Consider the following 23,196-nt stretch of genomic DNA (forward strand, 5'->3'; position numbering starts at 1 on the left):
CTTTTCTTTAAATCAAACACACTTGTCCACACGTTCCTCCAAGTGAGTTGTGGAGACCAGTTTAAATTCCTGGGTTATTGTCGCCATGCCTGCCAGACCCTCTGCTTGGTGGTGGATTGCCTTTTTTACAAATAGAGGCCATCTCATTATTTCCTCATGTAATCTCATCAGTACAGCAGGCCTTTCAATGCCTTATTCACTCATTCAGTGTGCCAATTTGCACACTCCACAACTGGATTATTCACTGAGCATGATCTGTAGTGCTTATGTGCCTATTAAGGGAGGTAATGGGTGATTCAGCACCACTATTTTTATGATTGACTGCTCAGTTGTGCACTAATTGAGTAAATCTGTGTGTCCCTGTGAGTGCACTAACAAAACGAGTGATGCACAATCGGCAGGAGACCAATTGAACCCCTGCGAAATTTCAGATCCATTGTATTTTTGTTTGTCTAGGTTTAATTTGGTATCTGTCCCCTTAAGTCTACTCACAATACATAAGAAGTTTAAAGCCAACTGCAATATGCAACAAACCATGTCCCAGGTGAATTTGATGTAAAAGATGCAAGGAGCTTCAAACTGGTTTTTGAAATGTAGGTTTAATTTAGTCAAATGTACGACAGCCAATTATTTTTGAATCCAAGTGTCAGTTATGAAAATTGAATGAGCAAATCCCAAGTAGTGAAAGGGTATATAAGTGGATGGATCTGGTCATTAAGCTGAATTAGAAGATTGGCTAACCGTAACCTTCACAGAAAAATATTAGGTAAACTGGTTAACTCCCATAGTAAGAAAATATTACAAGAAAGAGAAGAACTGCATATCTATTGTATATTGAATTTGATACATGGACACACATTTCATTGAAAGCTCATTGGCCCAGATTTTCCGTTCCCCATGACGGCATACACACAGGGTACGCCATTGTAATCCTTGTAAAAGGCCCCGCATGTTCTGGGTTCCCCATGTGCTGCGCCTGCGCGAAAACCCGGAACTTGCGATCTGTCAAGGTTCGCCTTGACAGATCTACCGCACCGACCCAAAAATCACTTTCGCTGACGCAGAGTTGAGCTATTTGCCCAACTACAGCCCAGCAAATGCCCACAAAACCCTTATGCCTGGTAAAAGAGGGATAGGTCCTGCATTCACCAGTGTAAGGGTTAATATAAATGTTAAATTTAAAATTTAAACATTAAAAATCATACAGGTTACAGCACTTCAAGTGCATAGCCAAGTACTTTTTAAATGCAATAAAGGTTTCTGCCTCTACCACCCTTTCGGGCAGTGAGTTCCAGATTGTCAATGTGTTTGTTATAAATGTGTTTACAATTTCACTCCACCTAATGCCACAGAGGAAAACTTCTCCTTATATTAGTCAATCCTCCATGGCTATAATAGTCCCTATTAATGTTTAACAGGTTTTTGCTTTTTGAAATATTTTTTATTCTAAATAAAATATTCAATGAGTAACTAGAATATCATGTTTATCTGATTCATAAAAGACCAGTATAATTAATGCAATTTATGCAACATTTCCCATTTATATAACAAAACTGTATTCTGTAACCATTCATTAAATATTCTCAATTTTGAAAATGTTTAAATGAGTGATTATTCAGTACTTGCAGCAAATATGTTACATCAGAATGTGTTAGGTGGTAGATTTTAAAACAAAAGTCTACTGTTTTATACCTGGAGGTATGATATAATAAAATGCATCTTATATCCACAGCGAGTTATTGCAATGTGATGGCAAACAAACTGTCTAGAAGTGGCAGGTGTATATTAATCAAAAAGCAAATGTTAAATTATACACTTTCAACATTCCCTACTTATTATACGAGCAGTAAAGAAAAGCACCAACTTTCTGTTTATATGTCACTCTGAGGGGGGAGGGTGAACAGCCAGAGGTCATCGTCCATATCGATACCAACGACGTAGGCAGAAAGAGGGATGAGGTCCTGCAGGCAGAGTTTAAGGAGCTAGGAGATTAAAAAGCAGGACCTCAAAGGTAGTAATCTCTGGATAACTCCCGGTGCCACGTGCTAGTGAGTACAGGAATAGGAGGATAGAGCTGATGAACGCGTGGCTGGAGAGATGGTGCAGGAGGAAGGGCTTTAGATTTTGGGACCGTTTCTGGGGAAGGTGGGACCTGTACCAGCTGGACGGGTTACACCTCATGTGGTGGCCACCTCTAATGTGGCAATATGATGTTGTGGCAATAACGGAAACGTGGCTTGAAAACGGGGAGGACTGGGCACTTAATATTCAAGGGTACAAGATGTTCAGAAAAGATAGGGAAGGAAAAAAGGGAGGTGGGGTGGCAGTGCTGATTAAGGAAGACATTGTAGTGTTGGAAAGGGAGAATGTTCTTGAGGGGACAAGGACAGAATCCATTTGGTTAGAGTTGAGGAGCAAAAAGGGTATGATCACGCTATGGGGGTATTCTATAGGCCTCCAAATAGTGAGAGGGAGGTAGAGGAGCAAATCTGCAGGGAAATCGCAGGGATATGCAAGAGTGGTGATATTGGGGGACTTTAATTACCCAAATATCGAAAGGGATAATGCTAGGGTAAAGGGAATGGAGGGGGAGGAATTTCTGAAATGTGTTCAGGAGAATTTCCTTGATCAGTATGTTCTTGGCCCAACTAGGAAGGAGGCATTGCTGGATCTGGTGCTGGGGAATGAGGTGGGCCAGGTCGACCAAGTGTCTGTGGGAGAACACTTGGGTACGAGTGATCATCGTATTATAAGATTTAGATTAGCAATGGAGAGGAGCAAGGAACAATCTAGAGTGGAACTTCTAAACTGGAATAGGGCTAACTTCAATGGGATGCAAAAGGATCTAGCCAGGGTAAAATGGAACCAAAGACTGACAGGAAAAACTGTAACAGAACAATGGGTGACCTTTAAGGAGGAGATGTTCCAAGTGCAGACTAGGTACATTCCAACAAGAGGGAAGCTTACGGGAACCAAAGCAAGGGCTCCTTGGATGACGAGGGAGATAGAGAAGATGATGAAACAATAAAAGAGGGTGTATGATGCATGTCAGGTGAATTCTTCAAGGGAGAACCAGACCAAATACAATAAGTTGAGAAGGGAAGTGAAGATGAAAATAAGATTGGCAAAGAGAGAATATGAGAGTAGAATGGTGGTTAACATAAAAGGGAACCCAAAATCTTCTACCGGCATGTAAACAGTAAGCGGGTAGTAAGAGGTGGGGTGGGGCCTATTAGGGACAAAGAAGGTGATATATGCTTAGAGGCGCAGGGCAAGGCTAGAATATTCAATGAGTACTTTGTATCGGTGTTTACTAAGGAGGTGGATGCTGACAAAATATTGGTAGAAGTGGAAAAGTAGAAGCAATGGAAGGGGTGAAAATTGATAGACAGGATGTACTAGAAAGGCTGTGTATGCTTAGAGTGTATAAGGCACCTGGTCCAGATGGCTTGCATCCCAGGTTGCTAAGGGAATTGGGAGGGGAGATAGTGGAAGGGCTTGCCATAATTTTCCAATCTTCTCTAGATATGGGGGAGGTGCCTGAGAATTGGAAAGTGGCAAATGTGACACCATTGTTCAAGAAAGGGTGTAAGGAAAATCCTAGTAATTATAGTTTAATATCAGTGGTGGGTAAAGTTTTAGAAACAATAATCAAGGAAAAAATTAACGGGCACTTGGGGAGGTTTAAGCTAATTAAGGAGAGCCAACATGGATTTGTAAAAGGCAGAACATGTTTGACTAATCTAACTGAATTTTTTGATGAAGTAACAGGGAGGATTGATGAAGGGAATGCAATGAATGTTGTCTACATGGATTTTAGGAAGGCGTTTGACAAAATACCACATAGAAGGCTGGTTAACAAAATTGAGGCTCATGGAGCAGGTGGGTAAGTGGCAGCTTGGAGAAGGAATTGGCTTAAGGACAGAAAACAGCGAGTTGTGGTAAATGGCTGTTTTTCAGACTGGAGGATGGTAGACAGTGGTGTTCCCCAAGGGTCAGTGCTGGGGCCACTGCTTTTTTGATATATATAAATGACCTGGATATTGGAATACAGAGTAGAATTTCTAATTTTGCTGATGACACCAAACTTTGGGGGGGGGGGGGGGAAGTGAGGATGATGCCAATCGACTGCAACAGGACATAGAAAATCTAGCAGAATGGGCAGACAAGTGGCAGATGGAATTTAATACAGAGAAGTCTGAGGTGATGCATTTTGGCAGAAGGAACAGCGAGAGGCAATATACACTTAATGGCACAGTTTTAAAGAGTGTGCAGGGACAGAGGGACCTGGGAGTTAATGTGCATAGGTCCCTGAAGGTGGCAGGAAATATTGAGAGAGTGGTTAGCAAAGCATATGGGATCTTGGGCTTCATAAATAGAAGTATTGAGTACAAAAGTAGAGATGTTATGCTGAACCTTTATAAAGCACTGATTAGACCACAACTGGAGTATTGCGTCCAGTTCTGCTCACCACACTTTAGGAAGAATGTGAAGGCCCTTGAGAGGGTGCAGAGGAGATTTACTAGAATGGTTCCAGGGATGGGGGAATCTTAGCTACAAGGTTGGAGAATCTGGATTTGTTTCCATTAGAGCAAAGGAGGTTGAGGGGTCAAGCGTAGGTCCCTTGCAGTCAGAATCAGGGGAATTTATAATGGGGAACAAAGAAATGGCAGACCAATTAAATACATATTTTGGTTCTGTCTTCACAAAGGAGGACAGAAATAACCTCCTTGAGATGTCGGGGAACATAGGGTCTGATGAAAGGGAGGAACTGAAAGAAATTAGTATTTGTAGGGAAATGGTGTTAGGGAAATTGATGGGATTGAAGGCCGATAAATCCCCAGGGCCTGATAATCTACAACCTAGGGTACTTAAGGAAGTGGCCCTAGAAATAGTAGATGCATTGCTGATCATCTTCCAACATTCGATGGAACCTGGAACAGTACCCATGGATTGGAGGGTAGCTAATGTTACCCCACTATTCAAAAAAGGTGGTAGAAAGAAAATGGGGAATTACAGACCGGTAAGCCTGACATCGGTAGTGGGGAAAATGCTAGAGTCCATTATAAAAGATGTAATAGCAGAGCACTTGGAAAACAGTGACAGGATCGGACAAAGTCAACATGAATTTACAAAAGGTAAATCGTGCTTGACTAATCTACTGGAATTTTTTGAGGATGTAACTGGTAAAATAGATAAGGGAAAACCAGTGGATGTGGTTTATTTGGACTTTCAAAAGGCTTTTGATAAGGTCCCGCATAAGAGATTAGTGTGTAAAGTTAAGGCACATGGGATTGGGGGCAAGGTATTGACTTGGATAGCGAACTGGTTGGCAGACAGAAAGCAAAGAGTTGGAATAAACGGGTCTTTTTCTGAGTGGCAGGCAGTGACTAGTGGGGTACCGCAGGGATCGGTCCTTGGACCCCAGCTATTCACAATATATATTAATGATCTAGACAAGGGAACTAGATGTAATATCTCCAAGTTTGCAGACGACACAAAGCTGGGTGGGCATGTGTGCTGTGAGGAGGATGCCGAGAAACTCCAGGATGATTTGGGCAGGTTGGGTGATTGGGCAGAAGCATGGCAGATGCAATATAGCGTGGATAAATGCGAGGTTATCCACTTTGGTGTCAAAAACAGGAAGGCAGATTATTATCTGAATGGCAATAGATTGGGAGAAGGGGAAGTGCAACGAGACCTGGGTGTCCTTGTGCACCAGTTGCTGAAGGTAAGCATGCAGGTGCAGCAGGCGGTTAAGAAGGCAAATGGTATGTTGGCCTTCATAGCGAGAGAGTTTGAGTACAGGAACAAGGATGTCTTGCTGCAGTTCTACAGGGCCTTGGTGAGACCACATCTTGAGTATTGTGTGCAGTTTTGGTCACCTTATCTGAGGAAGGATGTTCTTGCCATGGAAGGAGCTCAGCGAAGATTCACCAGGCTGATACCTGGGATGGCAGGAATGATGTATGAGGAGAGATTGGCTCGATTGGGCTTATACTCGCTGGAGTTTAGAAGAATGAGAGAGGATCTCATTGAAACTTATAAAATTCTGACAGGCCTGGACAGACTAGATGCAGGAAGGATGTTTCCGATGGTCGGGGAGTCCAGTCACAGTCTAAGGATAAGGGGTAAGCCATTTAGGACAGAAATTAGGAGGAATTTCTTCACCCAGCGAGTGGTGAACCTGTGGAATTCTCTACCACAGAAGGCAGTAGAGGCCAATTCATTAAATATATTCAAGAAGGAGTTGGATATATTTCTTAAGGCTAAAGGGATCAAGGGATATGGGGGAAAGCAGAGACAGGTTACTGAATTTGGATGATCAGCCATGATCGCATTGAATGGTGGAGCAGGCTTGAGGGGCCGAATGGCCTACTCCTGCTCCTATCTTCTATGTTGATAGAGATGTTCAAGATTATGACAGATTTGGATAGGCTAGACAGGGAAAGGCTGTTCCCACTAGTTGATGGTACAAGGACTAGGGGACATAGATTTAACGTTTTGGGTAAGAGATTCAGGGGGGATGTGAGGGAAAACTTTTTTACACAGCGAGTGACGAGGACCTGGAACTCGCTGCCGACAGAAGTGGTGGAAGCGGAGACACTCAATTTTTTCAAGTGGAGACTGGATAGGCACTTGAGGGAAATAAACTTGCATGGCTACGGGGATAGAGCAGGGGAATGGGACTGACTGGATTGCTTTACAGAGAGCCGGCACGAACTCAATGGGCCGAATGGCCTCCTTCTGTGCCGTTATGACTCTATGACTCTTTTTTTGAAATACTGTTATTACAACTGTAGACAATTAATTAGAATTCCCGCTGCTTCATATGTATTAGACAATCTTTCCTGAGTATTATGGGATAGAAATTTGTCTTGGGCGGCAGTGCAAAACGAGCAGTATCGCTTTGGCTGCCCATTTAAATGCCCTGCTCGATATTCAGTGCTTTGAAATCAATGGAACTGAATATCGGGCAGGGAGTATAATGGCAGCCTATATGATACTGTCCATTTTGCACGAATCCCCAAGACAAATTTCTACCCCTATGCCTTTTTGTGTGTCAGCTGTGGCTCAGTTGGTAGCACCCTTGCCTTTTGAGTCAGGAAGGTTGTGGGTTCATGTTCCACTCCAGAGACTTGAGCACAAAAATCTAGGCTGACACTCCAGTGCAGTGCTGAGGGAGCGCTGCACTGTCGGAAATGCTGTCTTTCGGATGAGATGTTAAGCCGAGGCCCCATCTTCCCTCTCAGGTGGATGGAAAAAATCCCATAGCATTATATCGAAGAAGAGCAGGGGAGTTATCACTGGTGTCCTGGCCAATATTTATCCCTCAAATCAACATCACTAAAAACAGATTATCTGACCATTATCATATTGCGGTTTGTGGGAGCTTGCTGTGCGCAAATTGGCAGCTGCGTTTCCAACATTACAACAGTGACTACACTCCAAAAGTACTGTAAAGCACTTTGGGATGTCCGGTGGTCGTGAAAGGCACTATATAAATGCATTTTTTTTTGTTTATTGAATATTACTTATAAATACACAGTACGATTGAAAATTGCTATTTTATTTGGGAGGTACCACCGAAGTGCATCAGGAGCAGGGGACATCACACTTTTAAAGTATCTGCATAACCTAAAGAGTGTTGTCCCTTTTGGGCTTTAAGGCAGATAAAGTCAGTGACAGACTGCAGTTCAGCCGGGGTGTTGCCCCTCGTGTTGTGTAGATTGACCCGAGTTGGCTGCAACGGGTGTTATTTTCTTGTTGTTTTGGGGAAGGTGCTGCTGTTGTTTGGAGCAGGTGGCAGAGCCCAGCAGGTGGGGATTGAGCGCCTGGATCTGCGAGGGCAACGGCTTCCCCTGACAGGCGGGGCGAGCGGCGCATCCTGTGTGCAGACACTCACAGCCGGCGCTCAGGGCAAAACCAAGGCGCTCTCTCTCCCCCCTACTACCCACCGCCCGAGCTGCGGCCCTTCCAGCTGAACGACTAACCAGTATTAGCTTTTATGGTGAAGGCACCTTGGTGAAGTCCTTCGTCTGGCCCATGTAGTCGAGGTACTGTGCAAATAAGGTGCATATTATACATAGAACAACATGTACGATTTGGGGTCAGTTGAACTTTCAGGTGTTAAAACCCGTACATTGTATTTTGCATGCAAAAAATTGGGAGCGGAAAATGTAGCAGCTGTGTTTCGTATGGTGTAGCTAGTTGAATGTCGTGAGAGAGAAAAAAAAACCTAGCAGACTGGAAATAAGCCAGCAGAAGGGAGATTATGATGCCGATCTCAGAGTAGCTGGATTCTGGAAGTCCCGTTTTAATAGCAGATCGCGATAAGACACAGGGAGAGAAGCCAGGAGCTCTCGGCTGTAGCAGATGGCAGAGAAGGAAAGTATTTGAGCCGAGCCCGAATGCAGCAGCAGCCCTTCCCTTTGAGCTCTCGGCAGCCGGGCTTGGGGAAAGCATCACCAGCGATCAAGCTGCACACAAGACACGCACACACAGCCCTCAAACAGAGAGAGTGGGAGAGCAAGAGACACTCTGCCAGTTTATTGTTAACATATACTTGACCTCCTGACCCCTTCACGACACAGATGTCTGCTCTACCTCTTTCAACTCCCCCTGGCTAAACCCCACCCACCCCGCACCTGGGGAGCGAGTTACCAGCGCCAGCCGGCTTTGCAGGCAGGACTCTCTTCAGTACAACTGCTCGCTGCTAACGAGAGTATCTATCCGGCCGGGCACATCTACGGAGGGCGGCTGCCTGGAGTTTGTCTTCTGATCTGACATCGTGACGATCGATCCTGGTGGCCTGCAAACATCCAAAGGAGGCAACTCGTTTGTATTTTTTAAAAAAAAGCAAAACAGTTTGTTTTCCCCCTTGCCCCTGAAGTTTGCAATAGTCCTTCTTGTTTGGGGAGATCTGAAGTTTTCAGTATTTTCTTCAGTTGGTGCTGAGTTTTACGTGTGGACGGATCTGCTTGGCTGCAGGGAGAAACTTGCATTTTTCCTTATTTGTTTTGTGGCCGAGGTCTGGAACTTCTATAACTTAATAAATAGGCGAATGGTTGGAATCTCTGGATCTTATCAACGTAAGTGTGGTTCGCAGCATTTGCCTTCCTATTACTGATATCTTCCCCCGGTGTTAATTTAGGGCATCTGCGTATTTAAGCAGCAAGTTATTAGTTAAACGGATGCAATTGTAGCGACGTTCTCGTCTTTTGAGCTGTGACATTTGTTTTCATTTTTGGAATGCAAATTGTATAAATTTGATTTAAATGATTGACCCAGTTATTTGAAGAGAGGCATTAAACACGAGACATACAGGTTGCTGTTAAAATGATAATGCAAGCTATAATAAAAAGCTTACACATTGTATAGCGTGAACAGGATTGTGCACTTTTAGATTAATTACCTCTATTTAACAGTTGGAGTTTCACTTGACCTTCGTCCTTCTGTCAAAACAATTGTCTCATTCATATTAGAATTTTCCAAAAATCAGAAAGTTCACTTACTTGGAAGTATGATGAAATATGATGTATGGATCATCAATTAATTCATTTGATCTTTGTAGTGATTTGATTTGATCTATTAACCAGTATTTAACTTGCTTGTCGATGGGCATTTGTTGGTCTATTTTCAGCACTTAATCCTGTTATCTAGGAAGCTTTACATCTGGCTTTGTTTTGGAACGGCTACAATTATGTGATCTAGTAATATGAGAAAGGGGCATGAGGGGAAATGGCTCCACCTGGAGAGTGAGTTGCAGGGCAGTCAGCTCTGACCACCCTTTCCTGTCAAATCCTGTTTTCCCCTTATACAGGAGATGCATTCTAAATGCAGAGCGTTCAATGCAAAGCCCAATTCATTAAAATTCTTAGTGACTGCATCACTTGTGAGCAGCTCAAACTGAAAGAAAGTTAGCATCTGCAGTTTTGCATTTGAAAACAGTAGCTGTCACAATTGTCAGTTTCATCTTTTGATTCACTTTGATGATTTTCCCAATGCAGTTCATTAATGGAGATCTTTCAGTTGTTAAATGGAAGGTTAATATATTGTTTTGAGCTTTGGATTTCAATTAAAAAGCTTGGTCTTTGTTCTGTGGGAACTTGTCATGTGCTGTGATCAAGATGCCTTATCAGTTAAATAAAAGGTGACTTAGTACTTGCATGTTGGGGAGGCTGGTTCTCATGAGCACTAGCAGGAGATACATGTGGATAAACAATTGATGTTTGTGGTTTGGCAAAATGTGAACATTAGTTTGCACAAATTCATGAGCATATTTTTATTATTGTATATCAGATATGTCCAACTGTTAGTTACACTTTACTAGAAACATCATAAAATTTAAATAAATATAGAGAATACTTATTTTGAAATTCACGACTAGTTGCATATTCAACCGTTTCCTTTGAAAGGCTTTTTTTTTGTTTGGCCTAATCAAAGCCTTGCTTAAATTAACTCCAGTTTTGTGTATAAGAACATCTTTATTAATTTTCTTTTAACATAGTTATGGTACTGGAATTCCTTTTATGTACAAGTGCATTTTTGGGGGTTTTGGAAAAGGAGCCTGTTTCCCACTTGTCGCACCCAGAAACATTTCCATGAAGTTTGTTTTTGTTTCTTTTGGTGATAAAATAATTGCTGGCCACAGGGACATGAAAATAGTCGAGTTTTATTCCTACACTAAATTCTCACTTAACTGTTCAATGTCAGGAAGCAATTGCATATAGGACACAAATCTTAACCCACCAGCAGTGGTCCTTTACTGATCTTTCTTTCATCAGTGTGAGACACTCGTGAAAGAAGATTCACACTACGTTACCATTGCAGGTAAATTTGCTTTTGTCTTATCTATAGTTTATTCCAAATTTATGAATGAAATAGAACTTTTTAAAATGATCACTTTCAATAGTGCACCATGCAGTATTGGTTGGAGAAATCTATTCTAACATTGAGGTTTCTCCACTTTGAGGTGAAAGCTCTAATCATTTCTTCCTGCATGGCATTTTGGATCCAATGACACGACTGTAGTTTGTTGGAACTCTAGCTATGCCATATAACACACAACAGCATTTTGATGTATATAAATACTGCATGTTATGAGCCAGTGCAGAGTACAAAGATGTAATTGGGTCCAGAATTTACTACAGGAAGAAGGAACAGCATCCCCTAGTGAGAATACAGTGTTGGAAGTAGTACTTCTTCAGAACACAGCAATATAACATTTGAACCATGATTGTATTTGTGAGACTACTATTTGGCATTTACCATTTTATATAAAAAAGTTATCTCTTCAACAAATTCAATAGCTACATAGGTTTGTAATCATTAAGGAATCTGTGAAATGGATCTAGTATGCAAGAATTTGAGTTTTAATCAAGAAATAATGCATATGTGCTGAAATTAAAATTGAATTTTGCTTAAGCTTTAATAACAATGACATGCTATAGTAAATTTTATCTAATTTTTATATTTTTATTTATACTTCTATAAAATGAGGAAAGAGCATGTTTTCTAAGTGATTAAAACACACGATAATGATTTTAATATCACTACATATTTTTATATGTTTTATATGCCTTATTAACGTCACATTGGTTAGGTTTGAGTTTGGTCATTTAACTGAGGAAACATCAGTTCAATTTGTTATGGGTAATTGTATGTGCTAAGTGTTGAGTAGGGTTATTTACATGGTGTTCAAACAGAACAAGACACTTTGCCCAACTTCAGTAGCCATCTGTAAGTGTAGAGGGCTTGCACCTGTCAGTCCACACTAATTATAGATTAGGGTCAAAGAAATGAAATATGAGCAGTTGCTGTCGATGATTACTCCAACTCTTCTAGAAAATGATTATTTGTGATGTACATGTTTATTTTCAGAAAAAAAACACTATGGCTATATGATAATTATGTAAAAATTTTTAATGCTCATTCCATTTTGAGGTTAATGTTTTTGGCAATACATGCAAAAACTTCTTCTAATAAAAGCTGCTACTGTAATCCTAAAACTCAAGGAAATCATTTGTCTGGGGAAAAGCTGTTCTCACAAGGTCACTTTTTTCAGTTGAATATTATTTTAGTCTGTCGTGTCCACAGTCATATCAATGAGCCTTCCATGTTATTGGATTAGTTGAGGATTTGTGACAGACCCCTTTTATCTGCCATATTCATAGTGGTGCCAAGCTTTTCATCAGCTCCTTTTTTATTACAGTTCTGCTTTTCCACTCACATTATGGCAATGTGCTCTCACAATTTGAGCAGCTTTCCACCAGGTGACAGGTGTCCTGCCCGGCTGCAGTTGGCCGGGAGTCCATTTTCTGTAATCCTCAGTCCGTGTTTTCCCTTTGAGTTGCCAATTAACTTCTCACACACCCTCTGTTTATTTTCCTGGATCCATCTGGGCTGAGCTGATATTGTAATCACTCTAATGCACATTGCCTTCCCTTCACACACAATGTGCCATCATGACGAGCCTTTTATTTTAGATAAGCCGAGGAAGTGTGTTTAATGAATACAAACCCGTTGTGCTGGTGTGCACTCTGCCAGAAGGTAATCTCCATGAATAGGTGCTTTCAGTATTTGGAGGAGATGCATAAGTCGATAAGGCTGGGAGTGAAGATGTAACCTGTTATCTGCTGCTCCTCTTGCTGGCAGTGAATTTACATTTAAAGATTAACACTGAAGAAAAGCTGCCTTTTGACAAGGTTAGGTATCATTCCTGGTCTTGACAGTATCTGACATCACCTAAACCATTTCTGCAGGACTTCTAAAGGTGAGATTACCAGAGTCGTTATCTTTAATTGGGTTTAGCATGCCATCTCGGACTGCTTTCTGTAGTGTAGAACTAAGTACTGGGAGATGATAATGGAGAACAAAGGATTATTTATTGATGTGGCTTTATAACCATTAGAATACTAAAGAATATGGTCAGGGTAATGACTTGATTTGCTATTTCATTATGTGTAAATTGCCTGAAAATAGTCTTGCCTCTCACAGAAAAACCAATAAAGCTCTTGAATGAAGAGGCAGAAAGCCTTTGTCTTTTATTTTTGATGGCATACATTTGATAGAACTCGCTCTCTTGTGTTGTCTGCTAGTGAAGCTGAAGAGACCAGTGTGGGTTTGTTTAAATATAGGTAATGGTGCACTAACACCATACAACACATGTAAAAATGTTTATATCCCTGGATGTATTCCAATTCAGCAAATAGAATGAAATAAAGCTTAGTTGAGATTTGTTTTTTGCATGGAGTAAGTATTTTTATTTTAGGGGAGAATTACAACTAGTCAATAGGTCGAGACAATAGAAACCATTATTTACTTCTGAGCATATTGACATTTTGTGTTTGTGACTGGCTCGGTGTGTGATGAGATATTTTAGGATCTCACTGGTTACAGTACACAAATATTGCTGTAACTGACCTTTATGTCCTTAGACAACCCATTTGATGTTTGCAGATTCTTCCTAGGGGGGTATTATTTAAACAAGGGTATTACATTACACAAGATGCAAATATGTGGCCTTGTAACAATTTAAAGCTTCTTTAATCATTCCTTGTATTTTATTATGCAATAAAAGTGACGATGGAAATTTAAAGCCTAATGTAATGCTGGCCTGTCTGAATCATGTGTCTTGTAATTGTTGGTATGCGGGCGACTTTTAAGAATGTTCGAGACTGAGGTTTGTATGATTTTCATGAAATTGTTTTGCTTCTGTTTGATCAGCAGGTGCTGCTGAGATGAAAGCCATGTGCAAATTATTTCAAGGATAAAAAGTGTCGATTAAAAATGAATGTGATAAAAGAAAGAGCAATCCGTTTTCTGTTTTCAATTTGTGCAAAGTTTGAAGAGCTATTCTGCTAAACTGCCACATCTGTTCCTTTTTGAATATTGCAGTACATCCCCCTATAAATAAAGTGCTTTTTATTGGTCTAAATAGCCTGAGTTTTCAAAATGGCCAAAAATATATTCTGAAGAATCCTGATTGTAATTTGTCTCTCCATGGTATTTTCCTTTTACCAATTATTGATAATTATGGAGAGAATCTGAAGGTGGTGGTAGCACTTTTTTTTAAAGACAAAATATGCTACTGTAATTTGTTTGAAATGATGCATTTAACTGTGTGCCAATACTGAGGCTGAAAGTAGATACCAGAATTATTTATTTATTTTGTTTGGGTTTTAAAGTGGCATACTTTCCAGCTTTTAAAATGGATTCCACTCTTGACATACCTTATTGGAAGCACATGAGCAGCATGTGTCTTACAGCATTCACCTACTGTATCTTTACACAGTTTTATTGAATTTCATGACTTCGCGCAAATAGAGCTGAGAGTAAAAGCAGCTGACTCTGAAATCTCATTTCCCCAACAAGCATTCTGCAGTTTAGTAAATAAAGTTTTAATTTTTCACCTTTTGAATAGCTTGTAAACTCCATAATGTCGCACAATTTCCCAGTTTAAAAAAAATCTATATTAAAATTTCAGCATTTTCACATTCGCAAAGTTTGCACGCACTTTTACTCAGCGATACAAACAAAACTTTTTGTTTTAGAAATAAAGAGAAAGATGTGGTGCGTTTTGCACTGAAAGGTGATGAGGGTGGGTGAAAAATGTTAATAATGTAACCCACTATGTGATAAATTAATTCTGAAAAGTAAATGTCCTCTAAAATAGCAAACCCCAGTGAGCTGGAGGGCACTTGCTGAAGAATTGCCTTGGTAGTTTGCTGCAGAGTCCACTGATTGCATTAGTAATGCAGTTTAAAATCATCATCACAACAGTGAACTGTGCAGGTACAATTCAAATACTTGTAGAAATATTCTGAAAGGAGGAGGAAGGTTTGGTGGGATCCATCAGACCAAAGCAATATAAAGAAAAATTACAATATTCTCGTGTTTAATTGTTATTGAGTTGCCTGAAGGCTTTTTAAAACTTGGTTTGCTACATTGCTTTCATGGTCAGACGCTCAGCAGATGAAATCAGAAAATCATGTTTGCAGCTGGGCAATTACAATGGTGCCCAAGATCTGTGACTATCGAGCATGAACGCAGATGCCTTCAAAGTTATATTTTCTTGCATGTGGAGGTTGTTGGCATGAAACAGATGCCTTCATTTTTTTTTGAGAAGTCAGCCTGTGGATATAATTGGTTCTCTCTTCCCATCCTCCAGGGAGAGTCTCTCACAGATGAAATCAGATGAGAAAAATTTTGCACAAAGCAAACGTATTCATGGTTTAAGCACCCTGTGCTGCAGACACAGTCAATGACTAGATTCCTCATATTTATGGAACAAGAAATAAGAGTGTGTGTACAATTTTTTTTCAATTTTATTCCTGTAATAAAAAAAATCAATTTGGTGTTACTGTAGCGAATATGTATACGCATCTGCACTAAATTGTATATATAATAGTGCGGATGATTTTAAAGCCCTTGTTTGACAAAGCAAAGCTTTTCCAAAATGAGTGCATTTTAGCATATGGTTGGAATCAATCAAAAAATATCTTGTGTGTGCAACTGATTACATTACCATCTGTCATAAAATGTCCTCAGTTGGCATCTTTTTTTTTACATAATGTCAGAACCACAAGAACCATTTTATGAAAAAAAACAATGATAGGCTGTTTCTTTATAGTAAGGGAAACTTGGGCTTGGTTCTCAGATAAACATATGGTTTTCATCATTTCACGAGCTGGTAAGAAAAATGGTTCTGTTTTTTGTTGGAATGATAACATTTCAATTTGCTCCATTTGCTGACTAATATCTAGTCCATTTTATGGCCTACAGTATTTACATTTTTATATTACAACATATTAAAGTAAAAGTCTAGGGGATAGAATTCCACAAGTTGATCATTTTAGTGGAAAATGTCATCATTTCCTGTTTTGTGCTCACCAACTTTTTTGGTAAAATTATTGACATCAGGCATTCATTCCCTTAGTTATTTACTCTAGTTTGGCAATTCCACAAGTAATTTGTGCTACATTTAAATTGTGAAACTGTTTCTACTTGAAGCAACTTGGCAATCTATTTTGGTTCCTTGTGCTCTGGAATTTGCCTCATTTGCATTGTGGGGTGGATACCAGAATGCTGGCAGCAGCACTGCAACAACTGAACATTACATTGCTCAGAATTTGGAATTATAAAGTGGTAATTTTTCTCTCCTGGATATTTCTTGATGTTTACCATACGAGGTGCGGTACCTTTCACAATACACAAAAAAAACACATTTCTCAAAGTGGTACTTTGTGTGGCCAGGGCCAATAGAATCATAGAACTTGCAGCACAGAAAGAACCCATTCAACTTGTTGCTTCTGTGTTGCTGCTACTACATTGGAGCTATTTACTCCTAATCCTTTTTTTCTGCTCTATCTACATTATTCTTTATATTCTTCTTCATGATTTTTCCAAAACCAAGCTACATGATGTGATCGTACCTGCCTCAATAGCCACTTGTAGTAATAAACCTCTGCATGAAAAAAATAATCTAACATTCCTCTTTGTCCTTCTAGTGACAATGCTCAGTCTATGCCCGCTTGTTAAAGAAAGGAAAAACTTGCATTTATATACCACCTTTCATGTTCTCGGGACATCCCAAAGTGCTTTAAACAAATGCAACCATTATGTACTCAAACACATAAGCCAATTTGTACACAGCAAGGTCCCACTAACAGAAAATGAATGAATGACAAGATAATCTGTTCTTGGCTGAGGGAGGAATGTTGGCTAGGACACTAGGACAATCCCCTGTCCTCCTTTAAATAATACTTGGAATCTTTTATGCCCACCTGAGTAGGCAGATAGGACTTTGCTTTAAGGCCTCATCTGCAAGACAGCACTTCCACAGTACTGCACTGAAGTGTGAGCCTAGATTATCAAGGGGCTTGAATCCACAAACCACTGATTTAAAGGCAAGGTTCTCTGGACTGAGACAAGCTGGCATTCAGCAATTTCCCAACCAGTGGAAACAACCGTTCAATGTTTACCCTCATGATTTACTAACCAGTGGAAACAATCTTTCATTGTTTACCCTCTCGAAATGCTTCATAATTCTATCAGCGTTGCCTTATTTTCACTGCTATGGAGTTGGGATGGTTTACGTAGTAGTGATATAACAGAAATGGAGCAATGGGCACCCAGCCACTACAATAGTGTGAATAGTAATTGTAACCTAGTCTGTTCTATTTAAGTTTTATGAAAGCTGAAGCTTTCTTTTCATTTATGTGGAGGTTGTTCTGTTAATTCCTAGGTTGTTCTATTGATTCCTGGGATGAGAGGGTTGTCCTATGAGGAGAGATTGAGTAGATTGGGCCTATACTCTCTGGAGTTTAGAAGAATGAAAGGTGATCTCATTGAAACATAAGATTCTGAGGGGGATTGACAGGAAAGATGCTGAGAGGTTGTTTCCCCTGGCTGGAGAGTCTAGAACTAGGGGGCATAGTCTAAGGATAAGGGGTCAGCCTTTTAAGACTGAGATGAGGAATTTCTTCACTCAGAGGGTTGTGAACCTTTGGAATTCTCTACCCAAAAAAGCTGTGGATGCTGAGTCGTTGAGTGTATTCAAGGCTGAGAGAGAGAGATTTTTGGACTCTAGGAGAATCAAGGGATATGGGGATAGGGCAGGAAAGTGGAGTTGAGGTCAAAGATCAGCCATGATCTTATTGAATGGCGGAGCAGGCTCGAGGGGCCGTATGGCCATCTCCTGATCCTAATTCTTATGGTCTTAAGTGCATAAGACCATAATGGTAATTTTCTTAATTGTATAGTCTTGCAGTCTACACCCTTCATTGTCACCAGTGCAAATGCTAAACTATTAATTGCTCATTTGTCTCCTAGCTTCTAGATGGTATAAACATTATTCTTGACTTGTTCTGTTGTAAACATAAATTTTAGATTTTGTTTTGCATATCTGTGTACGTATATATGTACCTTTTCTTGAGTGTACACCCGGACAAGTCATTAGGACTGATATTGTAAATTTTTTTTTACAATTGTAACAATGTACAGTGTGGCAAGAATGGTTAGTGTTCTGTCGGTACTAAAGGAACTCATTGTCATGAGATAAAGGAAGATCATGTGCTTTTGTAGTCGATTATATTTAAAGATAAATATATGGGTTGCTTTACAGTGAACCACAGTGATTCGAATCCAGTTTAGTTGTACTGCAGTAGTCAAATAAAATTCTGAGAAGTTAAACAATTTTGGACTACCTATTTTAAGATTTTGCGCACTATCTTATATTCCTACTAAGTCACTGCAATTGCTGCTTTTTTCCTCTGGGAAGCAGCATGAGATGCTTTTCTACTTTAAAGATGCTATATAAATGCAAATTGTTGTTATGGGACTGTGCATGTGTGCGTGTTTACATGAGCACATGAAACTTCAATGATCATGTATATACATCAGTGCTAAAAATTTAGATGGAAAAATACCTATCTGGAAGACCAGAAGTATTCAAAGTTGGAAACTGGTCACTTGTGTTTACATCATAGACACATGTTTCAGGGACACATGTGTTTGAGTATTGTGTATGGTCTTGAGACAGCTCAGTCTGGAAATGTTTCTGTTTCACAATAAAGTCTAAAGTTAATTGTGCTTTTTGTATTGATCAAATGTAAATCCCAGATAATGCTGGCTTTGTTTACCAACAGAAGTGAAAGTTAGATGAGATTTATTCCCATCTGTAAAATCAGGGAAGCATCCTAATTATGAGAGGGAGGGTATAGTTTATTATCTGGTTGTGATCTAAGCCTTTTTTTGTCAGGCTAAAGATTGATATCCAGGCTAGAGGCCAAAGTCATCTATAGCCAGAAAAAGACGTAGGAAATTAGCCAAGGACTGGCAGAAAGCAGTCTGGTCTAAACAGCAAAACAATTGGAATTCATCAAGTAGAATAGGAAGGCCGGTGAAATGGAGAAAGGAACTTTCATTTGAATAGAGCTATGGGGAGATAGCCAAAAATGTGACTTTGTGTCTTCAGCTGCTATTTCTGACTCCGGGCATTGTCTCCCAAGAGCTCTTATCTCAAATTCCTGGATATGAACTTCTTACTTCCTAAAAATGAACAAAACAAAGAGCAGCAAAATAAAAGCAGATGCTGTTGTGAATAACAGTTATGTTTCTTCTGCAGTTAATTTTTTTTAACAGTACAACTTCTGGAACTATATTTTTTAATGTAAAATGCATCACTTTTTTAAAAGCTGTTATTTGCCAGTTTAAAAAGTTCACCTTCTATTCAGACAAACTGTCAATCATCCCCCTAAGTTTTGTTGTAATGAAAATAAAATTTGTGCTGGTAGAGCAACCAGCATAAAGTTAGGATTATCACTAAAAGAACGAAAGGGGAAGTTGGAAGCACATTTTTCACACACAGAATATTAGAATGGAATACTTTGTTACAAATGGCTATTGAGGCCGGGACTATAGCATCATTTAAAAAGAAATTGGGTAAGTAGCTGAAAAAGAACATTAAAGGTTACAGGGTATAGACAGGTAAATGGGAAATTGGAGCTAACACCAACACAGGTCTGATGGGCCAAACAGCCTCCTGTGCTTTAATTTCTATGATCTACTTACTGGTAGCATTCGTTGGTTCCCTCTACTGAAACACATTTTTGAGGTATGTTAAAGTATCTTGTGGAAGTTGCTGTGTACTGTCTGGTCTGCTCTGCCTGCAACTCACGTCGTACACAATTCAGTCCCAGCAGTCCCATTATCTTCCCCAGACCTACTGTCGAGCAATTTTTTTTGCGATTGGAAGCTCAGTCAACCAAGCTTTAATGAAACATCAAACCACTATATTTTTGTTAGATATTTAGACCCAAAATTCGAGCTGGTGGAAGTGCGGACTCCCTTCCATTGTCATCCACTGATGCAGACCCCGCCCCAAATCATTACCATATGGTCATTACTGTAATCAGGGTGAGTGGCCAGTGCCTGTAATGGTGCATCGTAGGCATCTAACCTGACATTATTGCAGAAAATTAGATTGCCCCTAAAAAGGAGAGGAAAAGGCCCAGGTGGGATCGATTACCTCTCTGTAGTGCAGCTCTGGGACCTTTCCAAAAGCCTCAGTGGAACCAGTACTCAGCTGGTGAAAGTTCTATGGGCCTTACAAGAGTGTAATGGCCAAAATATCTTGTGTAGCTCAGGAACTCCACCAAACACCTCTCCACCCCCTTGACGTAGGAAGCATGAGTTGTCCTTTCCCTCCCCCCACCTGTCCACTGACTGGAATTTCCTGGGCCTCTTGCATGGAGCAGAATCCCAGTGGTACCAGGTTCTGTCCCAAGTTCTAAAATTCTAGTTCCCGGTGGACGATGTGCACTCCCTCTGCCCGCTCAAACCCCTGGAATTTTGGGACCTTGATCTTCAATGCCTGCATTAATATAATTAACAGCAAAACAAGTTTGAAGATTTTTTTAATGTTAATTGGTTAGGTGTGTTTGAAGCTCTGTATTTTGACATTACTTTGGAATGGGGAAAGGCAGAAGGGGTGGATCTGAAAGTACTAAACGCAAACTTAATCACATTGTTTTAGGATTAATTTTAACTGTGACATTGCCTATAGTTTTCCACAGGGAAATGTTTTGAACTGAAGGAAGATTTGATCATATCAGAGTTGACCATAAGTGGGCTTTGCTACACTAATCTGTCAAACCTATTTTAATCTGTGATGGGGGAGGAGATGGAGAGAAAAATCTATACCGTACATTCCATTGCTTTGGAGTTACTCATTTGTACCATTTTTATTCAGTGGCCTTTAGTAAATTTGCACAAGCTGTTGTATAGCCCAGAGGAACTGAAGTATTGGAAGCTCCTTTGGATTTTAACCCTCTATTAGGTACTATTTGCTTATACCATATCCACACAAATTGATTGATTGGACTTCACTCTGAGAAGAAAATGTTTCTGGAAAAGTTTTGAAGTGGGGGAATCTATTTAGTCATGAACAGACATTGGTTGGCATTCAGGAGATTAAAATGTAGATATCTTTTGATAGTAATCCAGTCTTGCAGGGAAGAAATAACAGGACTGTTTGTTTTTATTTATATTTATATAATTAATTAAACCATACCACTGAAGAGCAGGCCTTTTTTGATTTTCAAAACTGCATCTTAAAATGTAACTATTAAGTGCTTTAATTCTATAACTTGATGCTTCTATCTTCAGAGTTGTTTCAAAACTGTAGTTGTTATTGTCTGTTCCTTCATTGGCACCCTGAATAAATCCATCCTGCTTTACTCTTCTGCACTCTCCCTCCCTTCCCCTCCTTTCCCCCCGCAGAAAGAAATGTCAGAATGTTTTAAACTATAAATGACTGGGTAGAGATGTTTGATATTGTCCCTAACCTCCCCATAAGGCATATCTTTCAAGCCCTTTCCCATGTCCATTTTGACTATATTAACAGCAGCCACGTCTACAGTACACAACTTTTTGTCATGGTGTTTTTTTGTTGTGGCTCATGGCATTGCGCGAGGCTTTTAAAATTTGAAATCCAGTGATAGTTGTATCGTAGAAGCCAATGAGTTCAGTTTGAAAATACTTTAATACATTCATATTGACTCTGTGCTCCAATAAACGACAAGCATTCAAGCTTTCTTAGTAAAGGCTGGGAAAACTTTAGAAGGCTTATTGCATGAATCTGATTTATGACTGTTTTGAATGAAAGAATATTGTCTCTTAAAGCAGGATGTTTTCCTAACCAGTTGGCTTTAAGAGACTTCTGTGTGTCTCTGTCATATTTACTTTCAGAAATATCCAAATAGATGTTGTAGAAGGATAGGTTTTGTCTTTTCCTTGGAGAGTATGGTAACAATTTGCAGACTAAAATACAAGATTAAAAACAAAATTCACTGCAGACAAGTGCATTTGTGGTTTAAGCAAACCTATACTGTATGGGTGGTTCAGAGGGGAAAAAAAACTTTTTTTGTTGATGCTCCAGCAAGTTCTAGCGGAAGCAGCTCGGAGTTTCTGTGGAGCCGTAGCACGGGTCAGACTCATACACAACATTCCTGCTTCCGTGTTTAACAACCTGAGGAGCAAAACATCCAGTGGCAAGTGTGTGAAAATTCTGTATCTTGGGCCGCAGTTTGTTGCACTGACATCCTGCAAGCCAGTCCTGTCCATTCACAAACGTCAGGGCTGGTTCCTGACAGCATGCTATCTCTGCCTGGCCTGGGTTCCTTTCATTCAGGATTCATTGTGTGGAAGAGGGTTTGGTCAGGAATTCGGGTTCCTGCCAGTACTGCTCTCTCCCAGCCCCTTCAGCACTGACAGATGCCTGTTGTCGTGGACAAAGGAATTGGCTCTTTGCTCCCTCTGTTCCTCCTTGCATCCGAGGTTAGAATTTACACCATCTCTACCCTTTATGGTAACACATGAAAAGAAAGCCATGTAAAACCTGTGTTAAATTTGTTTTACAAATGATGTAGATGTTGTAGAGACTGAATCTAAAGAACTTAAATTATTCACAAGAAAAAATATTAGCCAGGAATAAGAAAAAAAATTGCACTTGGTTGCATTTGCAATGTCAGTTTATCTGAATTTGGTTCAATATATATTTTCACTTATCTCCACATTTTGTGAAAAGAATGAAAACATCCTCAACTTAAATAGGCTTGGAACTAAATAGTAAAAACTATGGCTACCTGTAAAAAGCAAATGTTTTACAGATATGAGGAGATAATGAGCCTACTAGTAGTTTTTGTAAGCAGTAATATCGATAGCCCTCTGAACAGCTGATGCCAACACGCTCTCCGCCTGTTGTGCTGTAGTACCAGCTCCACCTAGTGGTTATATCTTGCTGCTATTATTAGATTGAATAAGTGGCCTCTTCACAGTATTTCTTGTGAAATGCTTTGCTAAGATTTGTTGTTTCGCGTAAGATACCGCAGCAATCATTTGTTTTCTACCATATTTGAAGGTTTTAAGCAATCAGTGTGTGATTATAAACTTTGGATCAATTTGAACAGTTAATTGGTGCTTATTGGTGCTCTGTTCCGAACATTTCTACACCTATTGTGAAGTGGATTTTTGGTAAATATATTGCTAGAGTAAATAAGCATTCAGAAAGTAAGGCCATTAGAAAAAATGTCGTATAAGATGCAAGACACTTTATCATTTTTAATCAAAAGCAAGCAAGTGATCAGAAGCATTTTCGGTCCGGTGCAAACAACCATAACATTTGAATTTAAT

At 39.8% G+C, this 23,196-nt stretch overlaps 1 protein-coding gene across 3 annotated transcripts in view; it reads left to right on the top strand.

Moving 5' to 3' along the window:
- The first annotated feature begins 7,709 nt into the window (after positions 1–7,709).
- Positions 7,710–23,196, top strand: part of runx1t1 (RUNX1 partner transcriptional co-repressor 1) — an 83,093-nt gene continuing 67,606 nt past the window's right edge. The window contains exon 1 of one of the 3 annotated variants that reach the window (XM_085992677.1): positions 7,710–8,057. Coding sequence is in view for 1 of the 3 variants with exons in the window: in XM_085992676.1 (XP_085848802.1) it covers positions 9,065–9,092 (28 nt within the window). In the remaining 2 variants the exon portion in view is untranslated. Of the gene's footprint in view, positions 8,058–8,804; positions 9,093–11,526; positions 12,776–23,196 lie in introns of those variants that run through there. The other 2 variants (XM_085992676.1, XM_085992678.1) reach the window with 2 other exon arrangements.

Source organism: Somniosus microcephalus, chromosome 7 (genome assembly GCF_052327205.1).
Source record: "Somniosus microcephalus isolate GS21.2 chromosome 7, FLI_Smic_1.0, whole genome shotgun sequence".
Taxonomy (NCBI): domain Eukaryota; kingdom Metazoa; phylum Chordata; class Chondrichthyes; order Squaliformes; family Somniosidae; genus Somniosus; species Somniosus microcephalus.